The 18,529-nt window shown below is 35.3% G+C and overlaps 1 protein-coding gene across 1 annotated transcript; it reads right to left on the reverse strand.

Annotated features, from left to right (window-relative positions):
• Window positions 1–7,246: 7,246 nt before the first annotated feature.
• On the reverse strand, window positions 7,247–9,329 carry LOC136037196 (E3 ubiquitin-protein ligase MSL2-like). Its single transcript, XM_065719773.1, has one exon. The coding sequence runs from the start codon at window positions 9,296–9,298 to the stop codon at window positions 8,111–8,113; it is 1,188 nt and encodes a 395-aa protein (XP_065575845.1). The 5' UTR covers window positions 9,299–9,329; the 3' UTR covers window positions 7,247–8,110.
• Between the last annotated feature and the right edge of the window lie 9,200 nt (window positions 9,330–18,529).

Raw genomic sequence — 18,529 nt, forward strand, 5'->3', positions numbered from 1 at the left:
AGTGAGGGTGAGGATCGGGCTTGTCTAATCTTTCATCTATTTAAAAAAAAAAAAAAAAAAAAAAAAAAAAAAAAAAAAAAAAAAAAAAAAAAAACTCGCCTAAAACCTTTCATACCCCCAGGGAATAATTTACAACACTTGCACCCGGGTTCTTGGGGTTGTGTCGACCCCGGAGTTTTTGTTTTCTGAACTTTTTTTCAACAAAATGGCTATCTTAAAATTCCATCGAGTGGATTTGGGAAAAAGAGGTTAGGGGGGCGCAGTTGCCCTCCAGTTCCTTTTGGCTCTTAAAAAGAAATAGACCTTTTAATTTCTAATCGAATGAGCCCCCCTCCGAATTTTATGCGACCACCCCTACCATAAGAACCTTATATGCCCCGAAGGCATAATTTACACTTGTCCCCGGTTTATAGGGGTTACATAAACCTCGGAGTTTTCATTATATGATATTTGGTCTATTTTGAACAAAATGACTCTCTAAAAATTCAATCGGAGGCATTTGGGGAAAATATGGTTGGTGAGCGGAGGGTGGGCAACTTGTCATCCGAAGCCTTTTGAATCTTAAAAGGGAACTAGAACTTTCATTTTGTAATCATTCAAATCTCCTCTGAAATTTATATGACCACCTCCTCAAAAATACACCTCCAAAAACTTATATATCCCCGGGGCACAAGTTACAACCCGAGCTCTGGGGGGTTATTTTTACCCCAAAGTTTTTGTTATCTGATCGTTGATCTATTTCGAACAAAATGACCATGGCTTCTCAACATTTGGATCGAATGTATTTGAGGAAAAGAGGGTGTGTGATCACTTTTGACTCTTAGAAAAGAACCAAAGCCTTTCAGCTTCCAATCAAAAGAGCCCCCTCTGAAGTTTGTACGATGACTCCTTAGCCTTCGTAAAAACCTTATATGCCCCGAGGCATAACTTGCAACACATACCTTCCTGGCTCTGGAAAGGTTGTATAGACCCCAGAGCTTTTATTATTTCATCTTTGAACTATTTTGAACAGAATAGCTATCTCCAAATTTTGATAGATTTAAGGAACTAAATTGCCCCAGCCCTGGAGGGTTGTGTCAACCCAGCACTTTTTATTATCTCATCTTTGAACTATTTTTAACAAAATGCCTACCTCAAAATTTTTATCAGAAAAATTTGGGAAAAACAGCGTGGGGGCTACTTTTGACTTTCAAAAGAGACACTAAAACTTCCAATTCCCAATAGAATGAGCCCCCCTCTGAAGTCTATACGAACACCTCTTCCATAGGAAGCGCCTCTAAAACATTTAAACATCAAATAAAATATTTGGGCCTTATGGTCTTTACTGTAGGCAAAGCTATAGCGTTGCCTCTGATAAACCAAAACGGACAAAATGAAAAAACATTGTAAAAAAGAAAATGAGCACAAGTCCAAACAGTGAAAGAGAAAAAATAGCATGTAGGTATTTGTTGGTCAAAGCCTCGCTAAATTGTCATCAATACAAGAAAGGAAATAACAAGCAAAAAAAAAAGTGAATTCCCAGGACAATATAAAAAAGTGTCCAAAACCCTATTTGAGAATTAATATATCTAATTACAGGCAAGCAGCAAAAGAATTAGACAAGTAAGATCCCTGAAATTATAATAGCATACCTTTTATTAGCTTTGTTTTGAATTAAGTAAAGAAGCGTTTTTTAGCTGAAAGTATGGAGCAACATTAAAAATTATAACAAATAGATATTATTCCGTGTATGAGGGGGTGCCCCTCCTCAATATCTCTCTCTTCGTGCTAAAGTTATTAAACACTATTATAAAATATTTTCTTATCCTAATTATGTTTTTTTTGTTTCAAGAGTCGTAGTTTAAGAATTGAGACGAAAGGTCTGCCTTTGCCGTAAAAATTAGGATATTGAGAAGAAGGCAACCCCCCTTATACATGGAATAATTTCTGTTCGTTTTATTGTTGCTCCTTACTTTCAGTTGAAAAACTTTTTTTTTGATTTCTGATTGTTTCTAAAATAAAGCCATGAAACCCGCCTCCCCTTCCATTGGAATTCCCATGAAAATATTCCTCAAGGAAAGTTCTATTACGTAAAATGCTTCCCCTGGGAATTCCCTCATTAAACTCCATTCTAGCTAGAAATTCCCCCGAAAAATTTCTTGCTCACGATTCTACTTGAGAAATTTTTCTCTCACTAAAAAAAAAAAAATAAATAAAAAAACACGTGATTTTGTTTTATTTTGGATCATTTTTATGTTCATACCTGAAATTCCCCCAATAGAAAATTCCTCCCCAATCTCCCCTCATATGGAAAGTTTTTCCCGCGGAGAAGTATTCTGGTTGATAATTCTCCATGGAGAAATTTTCCCCAGAAAATCTCACATGTAAAATTGAGCTGCCAAAGAAAAAGTAAGACAAAATGAATTTTTTTTTTTTGTAAAGGGGGGGGGGATCACATACAGAATAAGTTCTGTTCGTTTCAAGTTTTAATGTTGCTGCTTACTTCCAGCTGAAGAAAAAAAATATTTGATTTGTGACGGTTTTTCAAATAATGCCAGGAAATCCTCTCTCCTCCAAGTATAATTTCTCCTGAAAAGCTCCCCTGGAAAATTTTCTTACTTGGAAAATCTCCACCCTAAAAATGTCCATATATATCCCAACGCAAAATTGTGATTAAAATAAACAAAAAAAAAAGTTCAATAAAGGAATTGATTCCTTGACTTTATGATTCAAAGTTGCACACTCTACCTAAGTGGGCTGGTAGTTCAATTTAATTTTTGCTTATTGTAGCGCTATAGTTGCATAGCGTACAGAAGATGGAGGGGCATGTCATTGCCAAAAGCACAGTCATTGGACCTTCCAACTATGCTAAACAAAATCTCAAAGCTTGGACCAGACAGCTTTGGGGGAATGGGGCTTGGGAGAGATGGCTAGCTGCCGACCAATCTTTTTGGTCATTTAAAATTTCCTTGGGATGAGTTTTTTGCCAACCTTCTAGGACTATTGGTTTGAAATATTACACCTGAAAAAAACATACACCCATGATCTTTCTTTTGCTAAGAAATTCCACATTTTTGTAGATGAAAGCTTGAAACCTCTAAAGTATGGCTCTTTGATACACTGAATCTAATGGTGTGAGTTTTCTTAAGATTCACTGACTTTTAGGAGATGTTTCCCCCTTTTCTGAAAATCAGACAAATTTTCTCAGGCTTGTCTCTTTTGATGGGTAACACTAAACTTTATTAATATTACATATTTGGAGCATAATAAGCCAATTCTTTCGATATATGCTATCTATTTATATCAAAATTTCGGTTCTTAGAGTTTAGGTTTACTATTGAGCTGTGTACCCAACATAATAAGAGTTTCCTTGTATCTCCCTATTTTTCCACGGCTGACTTGTCTTATCGTTATATGGTATACCAGAAAAATACATTAAAGTAATCTGCGCTATGTACGAGAATAATACTGCTGCGGTTAAGGTAGGAAATGAGGTTAGCAACTGGTTTTGTATTAAATCAGGAGTTGAGAAGGGTTGTGTTCTATCCCCCCTTTATATGGATCATTTTGATGGACTTCGTCTTAAGGAGCACAGGAAAGGCAATTGGAGACAATGGAATCAAATGGGGAGGAAGAACGCTCCTGGACTTATATTATGCTGATGATTTAAGCATATTAGATGAAAGTGTGAGCAAAATGAATGAATTTTTAGAGGTTTTACGAGTTCAGGGTGCTAAAATAGGCTTGAAAATTAATGTTAAGAAGACTAAGTCACTAAGGCTAGGAATAAGTGCAGATGAACAGGTGACATTAGGTAACGAAAAGATTGATCAGGTTGGGAGCTTCAGTTACCTTGGTAGTATTATTAGTAAAGATGGTGGGAGCAGTGAAGATGTTAAAAGTAGAATAGCTAAAGCTCAGGGTGTTTTTTCACAGTTAAAAAAAGTTTTGAAGAATAGAAAGATAAGCCTACAAACCAAGATTAGAATATTGGAAGCTACAGTGATGACAATGGTCAAATATGGCTCTGAAGCATGGGCACTCCGAAAAGCAGATGAAAATTTACAAGATGTTTTCCAGAGAAATCGCCTACGGATTGTTCTGGGTACCCGGCTGACTGACCGTATTTCAAACAGTAGGTTGTACGAAAAGTGTGGTTCAATCCTGCTTTCTGGGGCTATAATGAAAGAAAGGTTGAGATGGCTAGGCCACGGTCTATGGATGAAGGATGACAGATTACCGAAGATTGTCCTTTTTGGCCAACCGTCTGGGGCTACACGGAAAGCAGGTCGTCCTTGTCTGGGTTGGAAGGATGTCATAAATAAAGATTTAAAGGAAATGGGAACTTCCTGGGAGGGTGTAAGGAGGGAGGCTTTAAATAGATTAGGTTGGAGGAGGAGCGTGCGTAGCTGTGTTGGCCTCAGGCGGCTTGGTGCTGCAGTGAGTTATTAGTATTAGTAGTAGTAGTTAACAGACTTACCATAGTGCTGTTGTCCAAAGCAAAGAAAGACATGGCTCAATGCCATTTCCAGAAGCAACAATTCTCAGGTTAATTATGAGAGATGACAGTCCAATTCAAGTGAAAAGAATATAAATTGAATCCTAAGATTTTAATTGATCTAGAGTTGCAAAACTAGGTATATGATAAAGCTATTTTGAGCTAACTGACGCTTTATTTTTAAAACCAACGGAAAAATTAAGCCTAGCATTCAAATATGATAGACTATCCTAAAATTGAATTTTAAAACTGATTTGTATTGCAAAAAGAGACAGGTATAAATTTAAAACGGTTTACCTCTTATTACTTCTGACAGTAGTTCTGACTATATAATGGTTTAACACAAAAAATACCAACCTTTTCAAGGTTGATGACAAAAACTAATCTTAAATTGTTTCTATAAAATAAAACTTGCACCAAAAAGAGAGAAAAGCTAAAAAGTCCAGATACTTTTATTTCAGAAAAGATTCTCTGATATACTTCGAAGTAATACACATTATTTGAAAAAAAAAAAAAAACTCGGTAGCAGTCCATACACTTTTTACAGCCTTCAGGTATATCTTATTCAGCTCTATACTTTCACTGAAAACTTTATGTGAAAAGCAATATTGTTGGCAACTTCTATTTTTATGCACGTCTTGGGTTAATCAAAACCATGCTTATACAAAAGAGAAAGGGTATTTTACCATCTACAAAAAATCTATCTGATTATTGCCAAAAGGTTGGACCTTCACAAAACTATAATCATAATATCAAAATTATTCATTATTCAGAAATGATGAGTTAATAAAATTAAAAAAAAAGGTGGATATTTTTAACAAATACTTCCTTCTCACCCATTTTTTTTTTTTAAAGAATGTTGCAAATAAAGCTTTAAGAGAGGAACTGTATAATTTTAGGAAAAGAGGAGGATGTGTTGGCCAAATTTTCACTCTTAGATTAATAATTCAGAAGTGTGTTAGTCATCAAACACCTTTAATCCTCAGCTTTATAGATTATGAGCAAGCATTTGATTCAGCAAACATAAGTATTTATGTGAAGGTCCTATCCTTGTATGGACCATACAAATACATTAAAGTGATTAGTGCTATGCATGAGAACAACATTGCTGTGGTTAAAGTAGGCAATAAGGTTATAAACAGATTTTGTATCAAATCAGGAGTTCAGCAGGATTGCTGAACTTACTCTTAGATTACTCATTCAGAAGTGTGTTAGTCATCAAACACCTTTAATCCTCAGCTTTATAGATTATGAGCAAGCATTTGATTCAGCAAACATAAGTATTTATGTGAAGGTCCTATCCTTGTATGGACCATACAAATACATTAAAGTGATTAGTGCTATGCATGAGAACAACATTGCTGTGGTTAAAGTAGGCAATAAGGTTATAAACAGATTTTGTATCAAATCAGGAGTTCAGCAGGATTGTGTTTTATCCCCATTTATATTGATCGTTTTGATCGAGTTGGCCTTAAGGAATACAACAAAGGCAATGGGAGAATTTGGAATCAATTTTAGAAGTAAAACTCTCCTGGACTTTCTGAACTTTTATAGGTTTTGCAAGTTCAGGGTGCTAAAATAGGTCTGAAAATAAACGTTAGAAAGACTAACTTGCTATGGCTAGGAATAAGTGAAGATGATAAGGTGATTTTGGGTAACAAAAAGATTGATGAAGCCAAAAGCTTCACTTACCTAGGTAGAACTATTAGTAAAGATGAAAGGTGCAGTGAAGATGTTAAAAGTGGAATAGCCAAGGCCTAAGGTGTTTTTCACAGTTGAGAAAAATTGAAAGAATAGAAAGGTAAGTCTTCAAACCAAGATTAGCATATTGGAAGGGTGATGACATTAGTGAAGTATGGTTCTGAGTCTATGGCACTCCAAAATGCAGGACAGGATTTGCTATATATTTTCCAGAGAAATGGTCCAAAGATTGTTTTGGGTACCAAACTGACTGACTGCATCTCAAACAGTTGGCTGCACAAAAAGTTTGGTTCAGTCTCGGTTTTCTAGGGCTACAATGAAAGAAACCATGAGACAAATAGGGCACCTTCTGCAGGTAAAGGATGACAGATTGTCCTTTTCAGGCAACCATCTAGGACCAGACAAAAGGTAATTTGTCCCTGGTTAGACTGGAAGGATGTCATAAGGAAAGATTTAAGAGAAATGGGAACTTCCTGGAAGCTTGAAAGAGGAAGACATTAAACATATTGGGATGGAAGAGGACCCTGCATAGGTGCATTGGCCTCAGGTGCCTTGATGCTAAAGTGAGTTGTTAGTAGTAGTAGTAAACCCTTCAAAGGAAAAAAGTAAATGTATAACCCAAATTGTGGTGGCCTTTTTCTAGTTGAAACATCTTATAAAGCTTCTTCAAAACAGAAATGGGAAATATTTAACTTTTGCTGTAACTAAACTGTCCAATATCAACAAGAAAAAATATTTATGTAGCAGGTTCTTTATATGACCTCAGCACAAGATTTTCCCTTGCCTAAGCTTTGTTAACAAAAGATTTTTCAAATTTTCTACAGAGGACCCATTGGCAAACAATGATGGAATCTTTTTGTATGTTTTGATCAATAATCCTAAAAAGCTTAAAATGGAATATAGTTGCTTTCAAATACAGTAAAAAATTGTTTTTAAATATATCGGAACAAAATATCATCTTGATGTAGTAGAATATCAAAGTTCTGATTCTTTTCAATAAACAAAAATAAAATTCATAAATATTACAACCAAACTAAAATGGCCAACAAAATTTAATGTAAACTAGGATTGTATCACTAAAACTTTATTATAAATGATAAGGCTTATAATAACAAATTAATTGCAGATATTTTGAATTAGTGCCCATGGTACATCCTCATGGCCATAAAATGACATACAAAGATAAACTACAAAAAACAGGACCATAAACCTAACAAAAAAAAGACAAAAACTAGTTACCTAACAGAGACTAAAAACCAGAACAAATACACAATCAAATAGTTTTACATTTTAGCCCACATAAAAATCAGCTATCTGCTGAAATTTTCATTAGTTCAGACTGAACATGAAAACTTGATCAAATAAAATGGATAAAACTGTGATTTTGCCTAATCTAACAAATTTTGATTTTCAATATAAAAATTTAGCCCAAAATCAAATTTAGAAATGTAACATTTTGACTTGTTTAATTTGGTTGTCTTTTCAAATCCAATAGTCTTGGAAGGTGTTTTTTTTTAATTTTTAATTTGTAGAGTTATTTAGCTGTACATTACCCTAGTTCTGAAATCTACATCAATGATGACAAATGAAAATCAGTTGCAGTAAATTATATTGAATGCAGGGTTATTTTTTTGCTTCTTTGATTTTAGTTTGTTATGTCAAACAATTTTGTTTTAGTTTTTCTGTGTATTTCATTTTTTATCTGCAGGATGCACCATAACCATTGTCTCAATACATTCTCAAAGATTACTATAGGCTTTATTCGGATCTTTTCTTTTAAACTAGATTTCCTCATCTGTTAGAAATACTTGTATGTAAAATAACATGGCAAACTGGGAACTTATGGTCCCTAGGTTCAACAACATTCATATTACATCAATAAAACAATCAAGCAAATAAAATGCACAAGAGAAATTGACTGGCATATCCAACTTAAAGAAGTACTTCATCATCAACTAACAAAGCTGCAGGGAATTGTTCTATGTTGGTAAGAAGGAGGTCAGAGCTTTCACCTTTCACTTGAGTAGAATAATGATACTGGATTGTTTCACCAACAGTTTTGCTATCATTTCCTTTAAAACTTGACTGAGGATCACATTGCAATATTTTTGTTCCAGTATCACTACCTTTCCTGTATATAACAGAATCAGCACTTAATTGTTCTTTTTCAGAATCTATAATTTTGTTGTATGGATTCCTGCATCCTCTGCACTTACAACCAATGCAAGGTTTCTGTTCAATATAACAGGTACATCTTTGCCCACAGCATGTGAGTTTCCCAGGAAGTGGAGTGGCAACTCCACATCTGCATTTTGGCTTTAAAGTTTTTGCAGCAATTATCTCATCACACACTTCTTTGGCCTTATTAATTCCACTAGCCAACATATTAGACACCTTTTTTGCTGATTCTTGTTGTCTTTTCTTAATGGTGATTTTTGTTGACTTTCCTTCAGAAATTCTAACAACAGTATAATTAGGAACACCTGGTTTTAGATGACTTACATTTGCTGTGGAATGCTTAATCATTGTATCTATATTTTCAGAAGCTTTTTTTCTTTTAGCCCTGTCAATATTAGCAGGTGAAAACAAGGAAGGCAGCATACTATATACTGAACGTGGTAAACCAAGATCATCATTTTGCCTAGGAAATGATTCTTCCTGGGCAGCCCTTTTCACAATTTCTATGAGACTTGAACAGTCACTAGTGCTGACAGCACTTTCAATCTTTCCACTCAAACCTGGCATGGCCAAAATACATTTGCATAACTGCTGAAAACATAAAACTAAACTATTCAGCTGCCTATCTTTCACAAAATTTGAACTGTCCCGGCATGAGTCACAGGTTGATTTTGATCTTCTTTTACCATATACACATGTACTACAAACATAATGCTGGCAAGCACTGTCTTTAGCAGAGTAAGGGTCAGTCAATAGCTGGTCACATACAACACAGCTTAAACATTGATTTAGATAGGGTATCAGTTTAAACAAATCCTGAAGAATAGAGTTATTCTTACTTTCTGCTGCTTTTGCTAATGACTTTGGAAGCTTATTAGCTGCATCTTCATCGTACATCATGACTAGCCGACTCGATGTGACGTACAAACTAGAAGCATTCATATTCGATTTGAATTCTGTTGCTCTTTTTTAAAAGTTCCGCGCAAATTTTCTTCTTCGTCAACTTTAGACTGTATTCTCATGAAATAAATATAGATGTCTGTATCAGATAACACCATGTAAATATTGCAAAGAAAGAGCATAAATGTTTCACAAGTAACTTAACTGGATAAGATGCTGGAAAAACAGATTATTTAGAATCCGTACTCGTGGTGAATGGGAACTGGACCAAACACATTGAATTGCTGATTTCTCGTCAAAATGCACCCACTTGCGCTCTACTTCAACAAAAATACATGATGGGAAATAAGAACATGGAGATACATAAAAACCTTTTTATTAATCCCGATGCCGCACCAAAAACCGGTGGGACACCGTCAAAAATATTTCAGCCCGCCTTGGCCGAAAAAGCTTTTGCGCGCCAGCCAGCCACAAAATTTTTCTAGTGCCAAATTGTTTGCTAAATTTACTGATAGGAAAACATAAATGAAAATCCACTATTCAATGGCACTGGCAAAAATTTTGGATTCCTCTCAAAATATTTTGAATTTATTCGTCTGCTGTGGATTTTAGATTATCTTTCACTGATTTCTCTCCTTTTCAGTACAATATAATAATTTCTAATTAAAACGAGTTTTGACAAGCCCTGATTTTCCTCAAGAACGTTCTTTGCAACTGTTTTCTTCTTTTGGTTGAACAAATATATAAAAATTATACACCAAATTTCTAAGATCACAAGCATTCAAGTTACCGGCTAAATGCTAAAGCTAACATTCGCCAACTGGTTAAGACGCAGTTTATTTTAAACTTTCATTACATTACTCATATGTGAGAAGATTCAATCGTGAAGCAATGAGAAACAATAGTCACAGTAGCCTGGACAATGTAATTTTGGGACGTATCAGCCCCTTTATTGTGTAAGATAATTTTTGATTATTTAATTTCTTACATTGTTCTCTTCTTTCGTACCATTTTTAATATTGGATTCCCATTCAATTTAACTATTATATTCATTACAATTCACCCTTGCCTTTTACACCAAGTTTAAAGTTTGCATTCATGGTGATGCAAAACTAAAAAAACACCTGGAAAAACTCTTGTCTTAAAATTTGTTTACAATTTTTGCATAAGCAACAACAAAAACATCATCGCTTTCGTCTTGTTGTACATCCTCAATGCCCTGACACCATTTAATCAAGCATCCTACTTTTTCTTTGATGTATGATACTAAATTACGAGTAAATTTAGTGTTGCTGTGCTTATGAGGGAACACAAAAGTCACATTTTCACAACTGATTGGGGTAGCTGATCCAGTGACAGCACTGGAGATTACTGGCTTATGTACAACCTCAGGCTGTTATGTTTATATTTTTAGAGGAGGATACACGAGAAAATATTATTCCTGTTGAATCCCCCGTACCGTATAGTGCCGAAATCCACTGGTTGAGGGCAAAAACAAAATAAAAAAACAGTAACTAAATAGGATCTTATCAAACTAAACAGATTAACACGAAAAGCACCTAATATTGTAATGCAAATGTAATGTTTTACTTCAATATAAAAACATATTACAATATTGGGGACTAAAATTCCATTTTACACCCTGATCACATGCATAGTTTAAATATGTTCTCCCAGCTGAAGACAAATTAGAAGTTAAATTCTCTCTCCATATTGATAGGAAAAACTGGTCACGAGAATTTGGTCCTAAAAACTCTAAATTTGAGAGCTTACAGAGCCCCTCCTTCAAAGAAAGAAAATCTGCTGACTGTCCAAACTTTCTTCAAACTTGCGTTGTATGATGCAATTGCGGATAGCCGTCCCACCCTTAATGTGGACTATGTAACTTGATATTTAGAGGCAAATGTGGCGTCATGTAGCATTTTTAACTCTAAAACTAGGACGATATTCATATAGTTTTACAGAAGTCCCAAGCCAATTAGCTATCTCCTAATTTTCTGCCAAAGTCGGGTTAAAATTAACACGCTAGACTTAAACTCCTTTGGGCATGAAGACAATGGTTTGAATCCCGATGTTGTCTGTTATTTAGCTTAGATTGAGGGTAAGTAACGTGATTCTGTATGCATAGTAAATTTCAAGAAGGTAAAGAAGAAGGGTATGCAAAAGCAAAGAATAGATGGCCCCTAGTCTGCATTGCACTTCTTGGCTGAGGGGCCATTAAATGGAGATCATCACCGCCAGAGGGAACTTTAAGGTCCAATGATCTCGAATTTTAAAACCCTTATTTTATCGGATTAATTCAATTTTTAGGCAGTTTAAGTCGTCACTGTCGATTACTTGGATTAAAAGATTTTTTTAGAGAGTTTGAGATTGATGTCTCGTCTTTATTTTGTCCGAGGTTTGGTCATGGTAACAAAGCTGAAAAGGAATTGTGGGGTACAAGAACTCTTGCTTAGAAGGAATTTCGAAGAGGACTAATACCAATTTAGCTTTCAAAACTTTGAAAAGAAACAGAAAAATTATAAAAGTAAATAAAATGCTGATCAATTGACAGCACGCCACCGCCGAGCATAATTGTGCCCACAACAGCCGAATTTTATTTTAAGGCGGCATTGGGGACCACTTTTTATGACTGAGGTTCTACCAGCTACCTATTATGGTTGAGAATTGTTGGGACTGCTATGGTGGGACCATTGGAGTCTAGAAACTTTTATTTTCACTAAAATTTCCATGGCACTGCCAAATTTCTTTGGTATAGTCACATTAATAAGCGACGCAAAAAAAGAAACAAAACTCTAATCAATCCTCCTGACTTTCGTTATAAGTTTTTACAAAACTAGATATAAAGCTCTTTGCTAACCACTGGTGGGCACAGCGTACCGGCTGAAGTTTCTCAACAGGCACTGCAACCCTAAGCGGGAGTTGTTTTGTTGTGGATTGAGGGGGAAAAGGGTTTTGTGGATTGGGTGGATCAGAGATTTTCTTCCGAAATCCATGCAGAGTTTCTCTCTTCTTTTTTCCAGAGTTTGTATTTTGAATTTTGTCAGCAGCTCTTCATTAGACATTTCTGCCTGCTTCAAAACTATTATTAGAGATCTTTTCTGAACTCTTTCGACCCTGGCGCTTTGCTCATCCGTCGGTCCAAAATGTCATACAGGAGCTATATATTCCAGAATTGGGCGAATAAAAGATGTAAATATTTGGAAGAGGTGATCTGGAGGGGACCTAAGTTTCGAAATAAGCTTGAGCATCTGTAGCCCTGCATTATCCCTTTTTACTAGACTAGTTGTGTTTGCTTCCCATTTTAAGTCGCTGGTAATAATTACTCCCAAGAGTTTAATCTTACCGACTTTAAGAGAATCAGAGATAGTTGGTAGGAAATCTATTTTAAATGAATTTAAAAATGAAATAATTAAAATAAAAGATTTACTGTCATCTACTGTCATATTTGAAACGGAAGCTTTAGTTTTCAGGTTATCAATTAAAATTTGAGCGTTGCCTCATTCATTTGTTTCAAAAATTTCTCCAAGGGTAAGGTCATCAACATATTTCCAACGGTTTTAACAGTCATTAGCAGTATCATTAATCATAATCAGAAAAAGAATAGGACCCAGGATGGTACCTTGAGGTACACCACAAAAAACTGGCTCAGGTTCAGAGAAAGACTTCTTATATTTAAAATTTGGAACCTATTTATTAAAAAACTCTGAATGATTTTCACAACAGCAGGGTTCTCTCTAAAATCAGTTAAAAGCTTAGAAATTAAAATGTTATGATCGATCAGATCGAAACGCTTTTTAAAATCAATTGTTATTAAGTTTAACCATTTACCAGACTCATCAACATGCTTAAAAATAAAATGTAAAAGACTGACTAGATAATGGGATGTTGATGTATTCTTTCTTTTACCGTAGTGATGAGGATTAAGGAGGAGTTCAACTTCAGCTTTTAGCCAATTTGCTACAAAGCTTTCGTACATTTTGCTGAACAAAGCGGTCAAAGTGATTATTACGCCATCTACATTAAGTTCAGTATCTTTTCTAGGGATTGGAGTAACATACCCCATTTTCTATATCTGGGGGTAAACTGAAGAAGCTGAAATGCAATTAAAAATTTATATTAGCGGCTTAGTCAATTTATCAGGAAATGGTTTTGTAAGTTCAATCAGAATATCTATGGGAGTTGTACTAGTTCGTTTAAGTTTCTTTATTTTACTAAAAACTTGATCCTCATAAATAGTGAATAAAGGTACCTCAACATATTTCTGATGTTCCTGGATCATTTTATTTACATCATTAGGCGGCAAAAACTGGATTGTTCTGACCAAATGACAATTTAACTGGTTAGCAACTGTTTCATCATTAGAATCCGAACAAAAATCAACATCACTAGGGGATTTTCCACAAATTCGTTTTATTACCTTATACCACATGCTAGGCTTTGATTAGAAAAGGTGATCAATTTTCTTTGATAATACTTAGCTGCAGCTTTTCTTGTCATTTTACATACTTCGTTGTGGAGCATATTAGCATTTCCCATTTTTCCTTCTTTTCTTAGTTGAATTTTATACTGAATCAAATCTTTAATTTCTTGGCTTATGTAAGGACGATCGGTGTTGCACCGCTTGGAAGTTTTCTCAGGGAAGAGTTCTTCATATTTATTTCTTAATTTATCTTGCAGAAATTTAGCTTTTTCATCGGAGGATTCTAAAATTGTAACCTCATCCCAGGACTCGGATATAATCCAATTTCTAAATTTTAATAGACCCCTGTCTGAAGGAGGTCGGTAGGAAACTTTCTCGACTACATATATTACTTTTTGCAAAGGTAGTGGAGCCCACTTGATCATGTAGTGATAGCTACTACCAAGGGGAGGTAGGTCTTGAAGTTCATTATAATATTCTGACAAATTTATGCAAACTAGGTCGAATTTACTATTACCTTTATTGGTCGGAAACCTTTCTATCTGCTCGAGTCCTTGACTTCTGAGGAAGATTTCAATTCTTAGATCGTTCTTATCACCAGTAACGCAAATTCCAACATTCAGGTACTTATAAGAAAATTAACCCACAAATCTAACTCTTCATCAAAGACCTTTTTTTGGAAATATGCCCTACTGGGTGAGCAATAAAACACTCCAATAACAATACCAGGTACAGGTCTCGGAAGCTTTCTTGGTTGAATCATAATCCAAATCATTTCATCATCATCATCAATATGGGAATCTGTAGAAGCCGCGGCACCAACTGCTCAAGTACGAAATACGCTACGCCGCCACCTTTCTTACCTAATGGATGATTCTGATTTCTTAGTTTAATAAACTGTTTGTAACCTTGTATTGTAAGATTCAGGACTTTGTTTATATACTTCTGTAACTGTAATAACATCAGCTCCGGTTACTTGAACATCACCATCAAGTTCACCCATTTTATCAATGCTGAGACTTTCCGCATTTAAAATTAAAAAAGAAGGAAAATGAATATGTGATTAAGGGACTTCTTTTTCAACAAGTTTACGTTTGTTTACTTTTCTCTGTTTTGGGAAGGTCTGTTTATGCGGGAGAAAAACTTCAGGCTCATCTAATTCAATAACTAGACTATATGATTCATCATGAAGGGCTGCAAGACGATTATGAGACAAAAACGGTGACAAGGGAGCAGAAAATATATTAGCGTTCGTCTCACTATTTGAAGTTTTGGAAACTCTGCATGGAACTAATACGTGTGGATCGTTCGGCTTGCTATCTGAAAATTTCTAAAATGGTTGTGCCAGGGCATTGTGGGAAAAGGTGGGAGAAAAGTGCGTACGGAAGGGGGAGGGAAACTGAAAGAAGATACTTAAGTAGGAGTATTCAGAGAGGGGGGGGGGCTTTGGGGATTGAATTCTGGTGATTGAAAGCTTGGCAGAGACTCAACACTATTTCTTGCCTGATATTCGTAAGGCTGTTGATGACACCGGTAAGCGTGTCTATCAGGAAGCTATAATGGTGTGGTTATGACAGTCAGGAGTGACAAGAGTGAAAACACATTCTCTGTTGGTACAAGTTAAAACGCCACCCAAATCTACGCGGTCAAACCTGCAATCATTTTTGTTGCAACATTTTGATCTGAAATTGAAACATATATGAGAAAACCGACACTTTTTCTTCCGTCTGCAAAACCCTCGGTCAAAGAACTGTCAAAGCGTGTTTTATTTACGAGTGGTACTGTCCATTTTACCGTCATACGTTCTTACATCGCTTTTCTTTACGAGTGTTGGAGAGGGTGTATTTGCACCAGCTGATGACGTATCACCAGAATTCATTTCGTCTGATTAGATCGCTCAGTCGTGGGTTGCACTTGGGCTAGATATTATGTTTTGTATTTCAATATCAGGGGGTGCATTTCGGTTAGCAGCAGCGATATCAATGTCCGTTTGTGTTGACAAGGAAACCTGGTCACGGGAAGTTTTCGAAGGGTCGCAAGGCCGGGTTTCGATAGCCACCGAGAGTTCTTGGTTCAGCTGGGCTGTAAGAAAGTCTTTAACCTCCGTTTGACTTGTCAACACTTTAATTTGATTGTTCTTTCCTCCATTTTTGACAGAAACGTTGAGTCCCATGTTCGGACTTCTACATCTTCTGCTTGACATGCCGATAAACTTGCTTCCAGTGTCTTAATTTTCTCACTTAGACGGATTTTTTCGGATTCATAGTTGGGAATGTCTACACTTACCGCAGACGGCTTAGTCCCTTTCGGTAGTTCGGAGTTGGTTTTAGGTCCCATTGTAATTTGTGGTGAAGAGAGGCCGATTCCACTTCCTCTTACAAGTCTCTTCACTATAGGCTTTTGTAGGGGTTGAGATGCTTGCGACTTTGGGGTCACGGGAATTTTTTTGCAAGACATTTTTACAGTTCACATTTTTTTTTTACATTTTTTTTACAGTTCCAAAATAATTAAAAAAATAATTATAAGAACCTCTTTCGGGTTTGCATTCTAGATTGCAACAGTTGACACTGTTGTTGTGGGATATCAAAAAATAGAGCAAAAAATATTCTATTCAACAATCAGAAACTATTTTCTATAATATGTAAATGCTGTCTGCCATCCTTTCCAATATTTTACATATTTGTTTTCTGAAGTCAACAATTCCCATCCAAAGACTAGATGCAGCTGTTATCGGAGCACGTGAGAATGCATAAATTAGACCAAGGACTAACCACTTGGAAAGTTCTTGAGCGATTCAATGAAGTATTAGTTAGTTGTGACCGGTTTAAACAGAGTCAGGAGAATAATTAGCATGGAGACACCAAACTGCCGGTTAATAAACATATAAAAAAATTGTATTTTATAAATAATTACAAGAAGAATTGCTAAGGATAAGCTACGTCTAATCCAAGAGATAAATTGATCACAACACAAGGGTCAAAAAAGAAGCAAAGGTTTTATTTTAAAAAGGATGATTTATTGTTTTGTTTATTATTGTACCATTAAAATAAATTTAGGAGAAATTTATGTATTGTAGTATAAGCACAATTTTGCATAATCTTCGTACTGAAATAAGAATTAAAGATATATAAAACAAGCTCATTAATAACTAATGTAAGCGAAACAAAATTTTCACAGAGTATTTAAATTTGTTATTGCAAGACTCGTGTCTTGTTGTAGAACTACAAGTTTTATATTATGAGCATGAAAAGTAACAATTTTTTTTGTACTCACATCTAAGCCAAGAATAATTAGCATGGAGACACCAAACTGCCGGTTAATAAACATATAAAAAAAATTGTATTTTATAAATAATTACAAGAAGAATTGCTAAGGATAAGCTGCGTCTAATCCTAGAGATAAATTGATCATAACAAGGGTCGAAAAACACATTACCTAGAAACTACTAACACTGACTGCCTTTCCAAATCTACTTTGTATGTTGTTAATTTTATCGTTGTCCCCCCTACCAAATCAGTCAACACAAACAGGTCCAAGGCCTTTCCAAGAAAAATTTCAACCCCTTAGTGAATAAACGCCAATAAAAATGGTCACAACACTTAAAAAATTCTTGCATAGTTCTTGTTATTGACGAGTGTAACATGGGAAAAAAATAAGCGAGGGCTCAATTTGTCAAATGTGCGGGCCCATCGTAAAAAGTTGAAAATTAAATTACCGTGCTAGAGGCAGACCGCGTCCACCAAAGTATTTGTTAGAAGGCTTAACGGTTACTTTGGTCCACGAAGGATCAAGTTCCGAAAAAATTGGAACAAATTCCCCTTTTGCGATGAAAGTTATCACTTCTGGAAGAAATTTGGGATCAGAACTACTCAAAGGCGCACGCTGGATTTCGGATCTACCTTACCTTTTTGAGAATTATGAAAAGCTCGTGATTCGCCATATGTAAGTTTTTTCTTTGTCGTTCATTTTTGGTCATTGATTTACTGCTATCACTAATTATTAGGATGGGGAATCATTCCGGGTTACAATTAATACAACTTGTACCTTAGTGATGTTTGATGATTGTCTTTTCTGCTATAAAGAAAGAATGCTGATAACTTTCAAAGATAATATTCATCCCAAAACAACAGAACGTTCCGACGGTATCTGTTTAGGTTGGTTTAATTTCAGTATTGTTGGTTTTACCAAAAACTTAAAGCTTACATTATTTTTGTTATTTTTTTTAATTTTTTTATTTATTTTCTTTTATTTTTTATACTTTTCCAATTTTCTTTTATTTTTCATTAGTTTTTTTTTCATCACCAAGTCTACGTTAATAAAATAGGTCTCGACCTGGCTACACTGATATAAGTGGTAATTCCTATGATTATGCTGATAGAGGTTACAGTATGCCTATGCTAATATATGCGGCCATGTAAAGTTCAATACTGTAAAATAAGTTTTCCATATGAATTCAAATAAACCGATTTACTTAAGTTGTAATACCTCTGATTACGCCGATTCTACTAATCAATTTAAATTTAAATAGACTATTTACTAAAATGGTCATTCCTCTAGTTACGATTATTCTTCAAGTCCATTTGAATTCAAGTATAATCCCGCAACTGTGCCCTAGCTACCAGATCTCCCATGGATACAAGCAGTTTAAATGCAATCATTTTTTCTATTATCGTCATCCATTATCCATAGAAGATCTGGTTGCTAGGGAACATCATGACAGGATCTGGGTGCTAGGGCAGAAATGTGGGATTACTAAACAGCATACTATTTATGTCAATTAAACTGACAATCTACGGTCATTTGTTTGTTTGTCTTTTAAAAGCGCAAGTTCTGTTCTGGTCTTGAAAGGG

This window comes from Artemia franciscana, chromosome 16, assembly GCF_032884065.1.
Source record: "Artemia franciscana chromosome 16, ASM3288406v1, whole genome shotgun sequence".
Classification (NCBI taxonomy): domain Eukaryota; kingdom Metazoa; phylum Arthropoda; class Branchiopoda; order Anostraca; family Artemiidae; genus Artemia; species Artemia franciscana.

Excerpts from the sequence above, each read along its gene's own strand:
- LOC136037196 (XM_065719773.1), bottom strand. The coding sequence starts at position 9,298 with ATGAATGCTTCTAGTTTGTACGTCACATCGAGTCGGCTAGTCATGATG.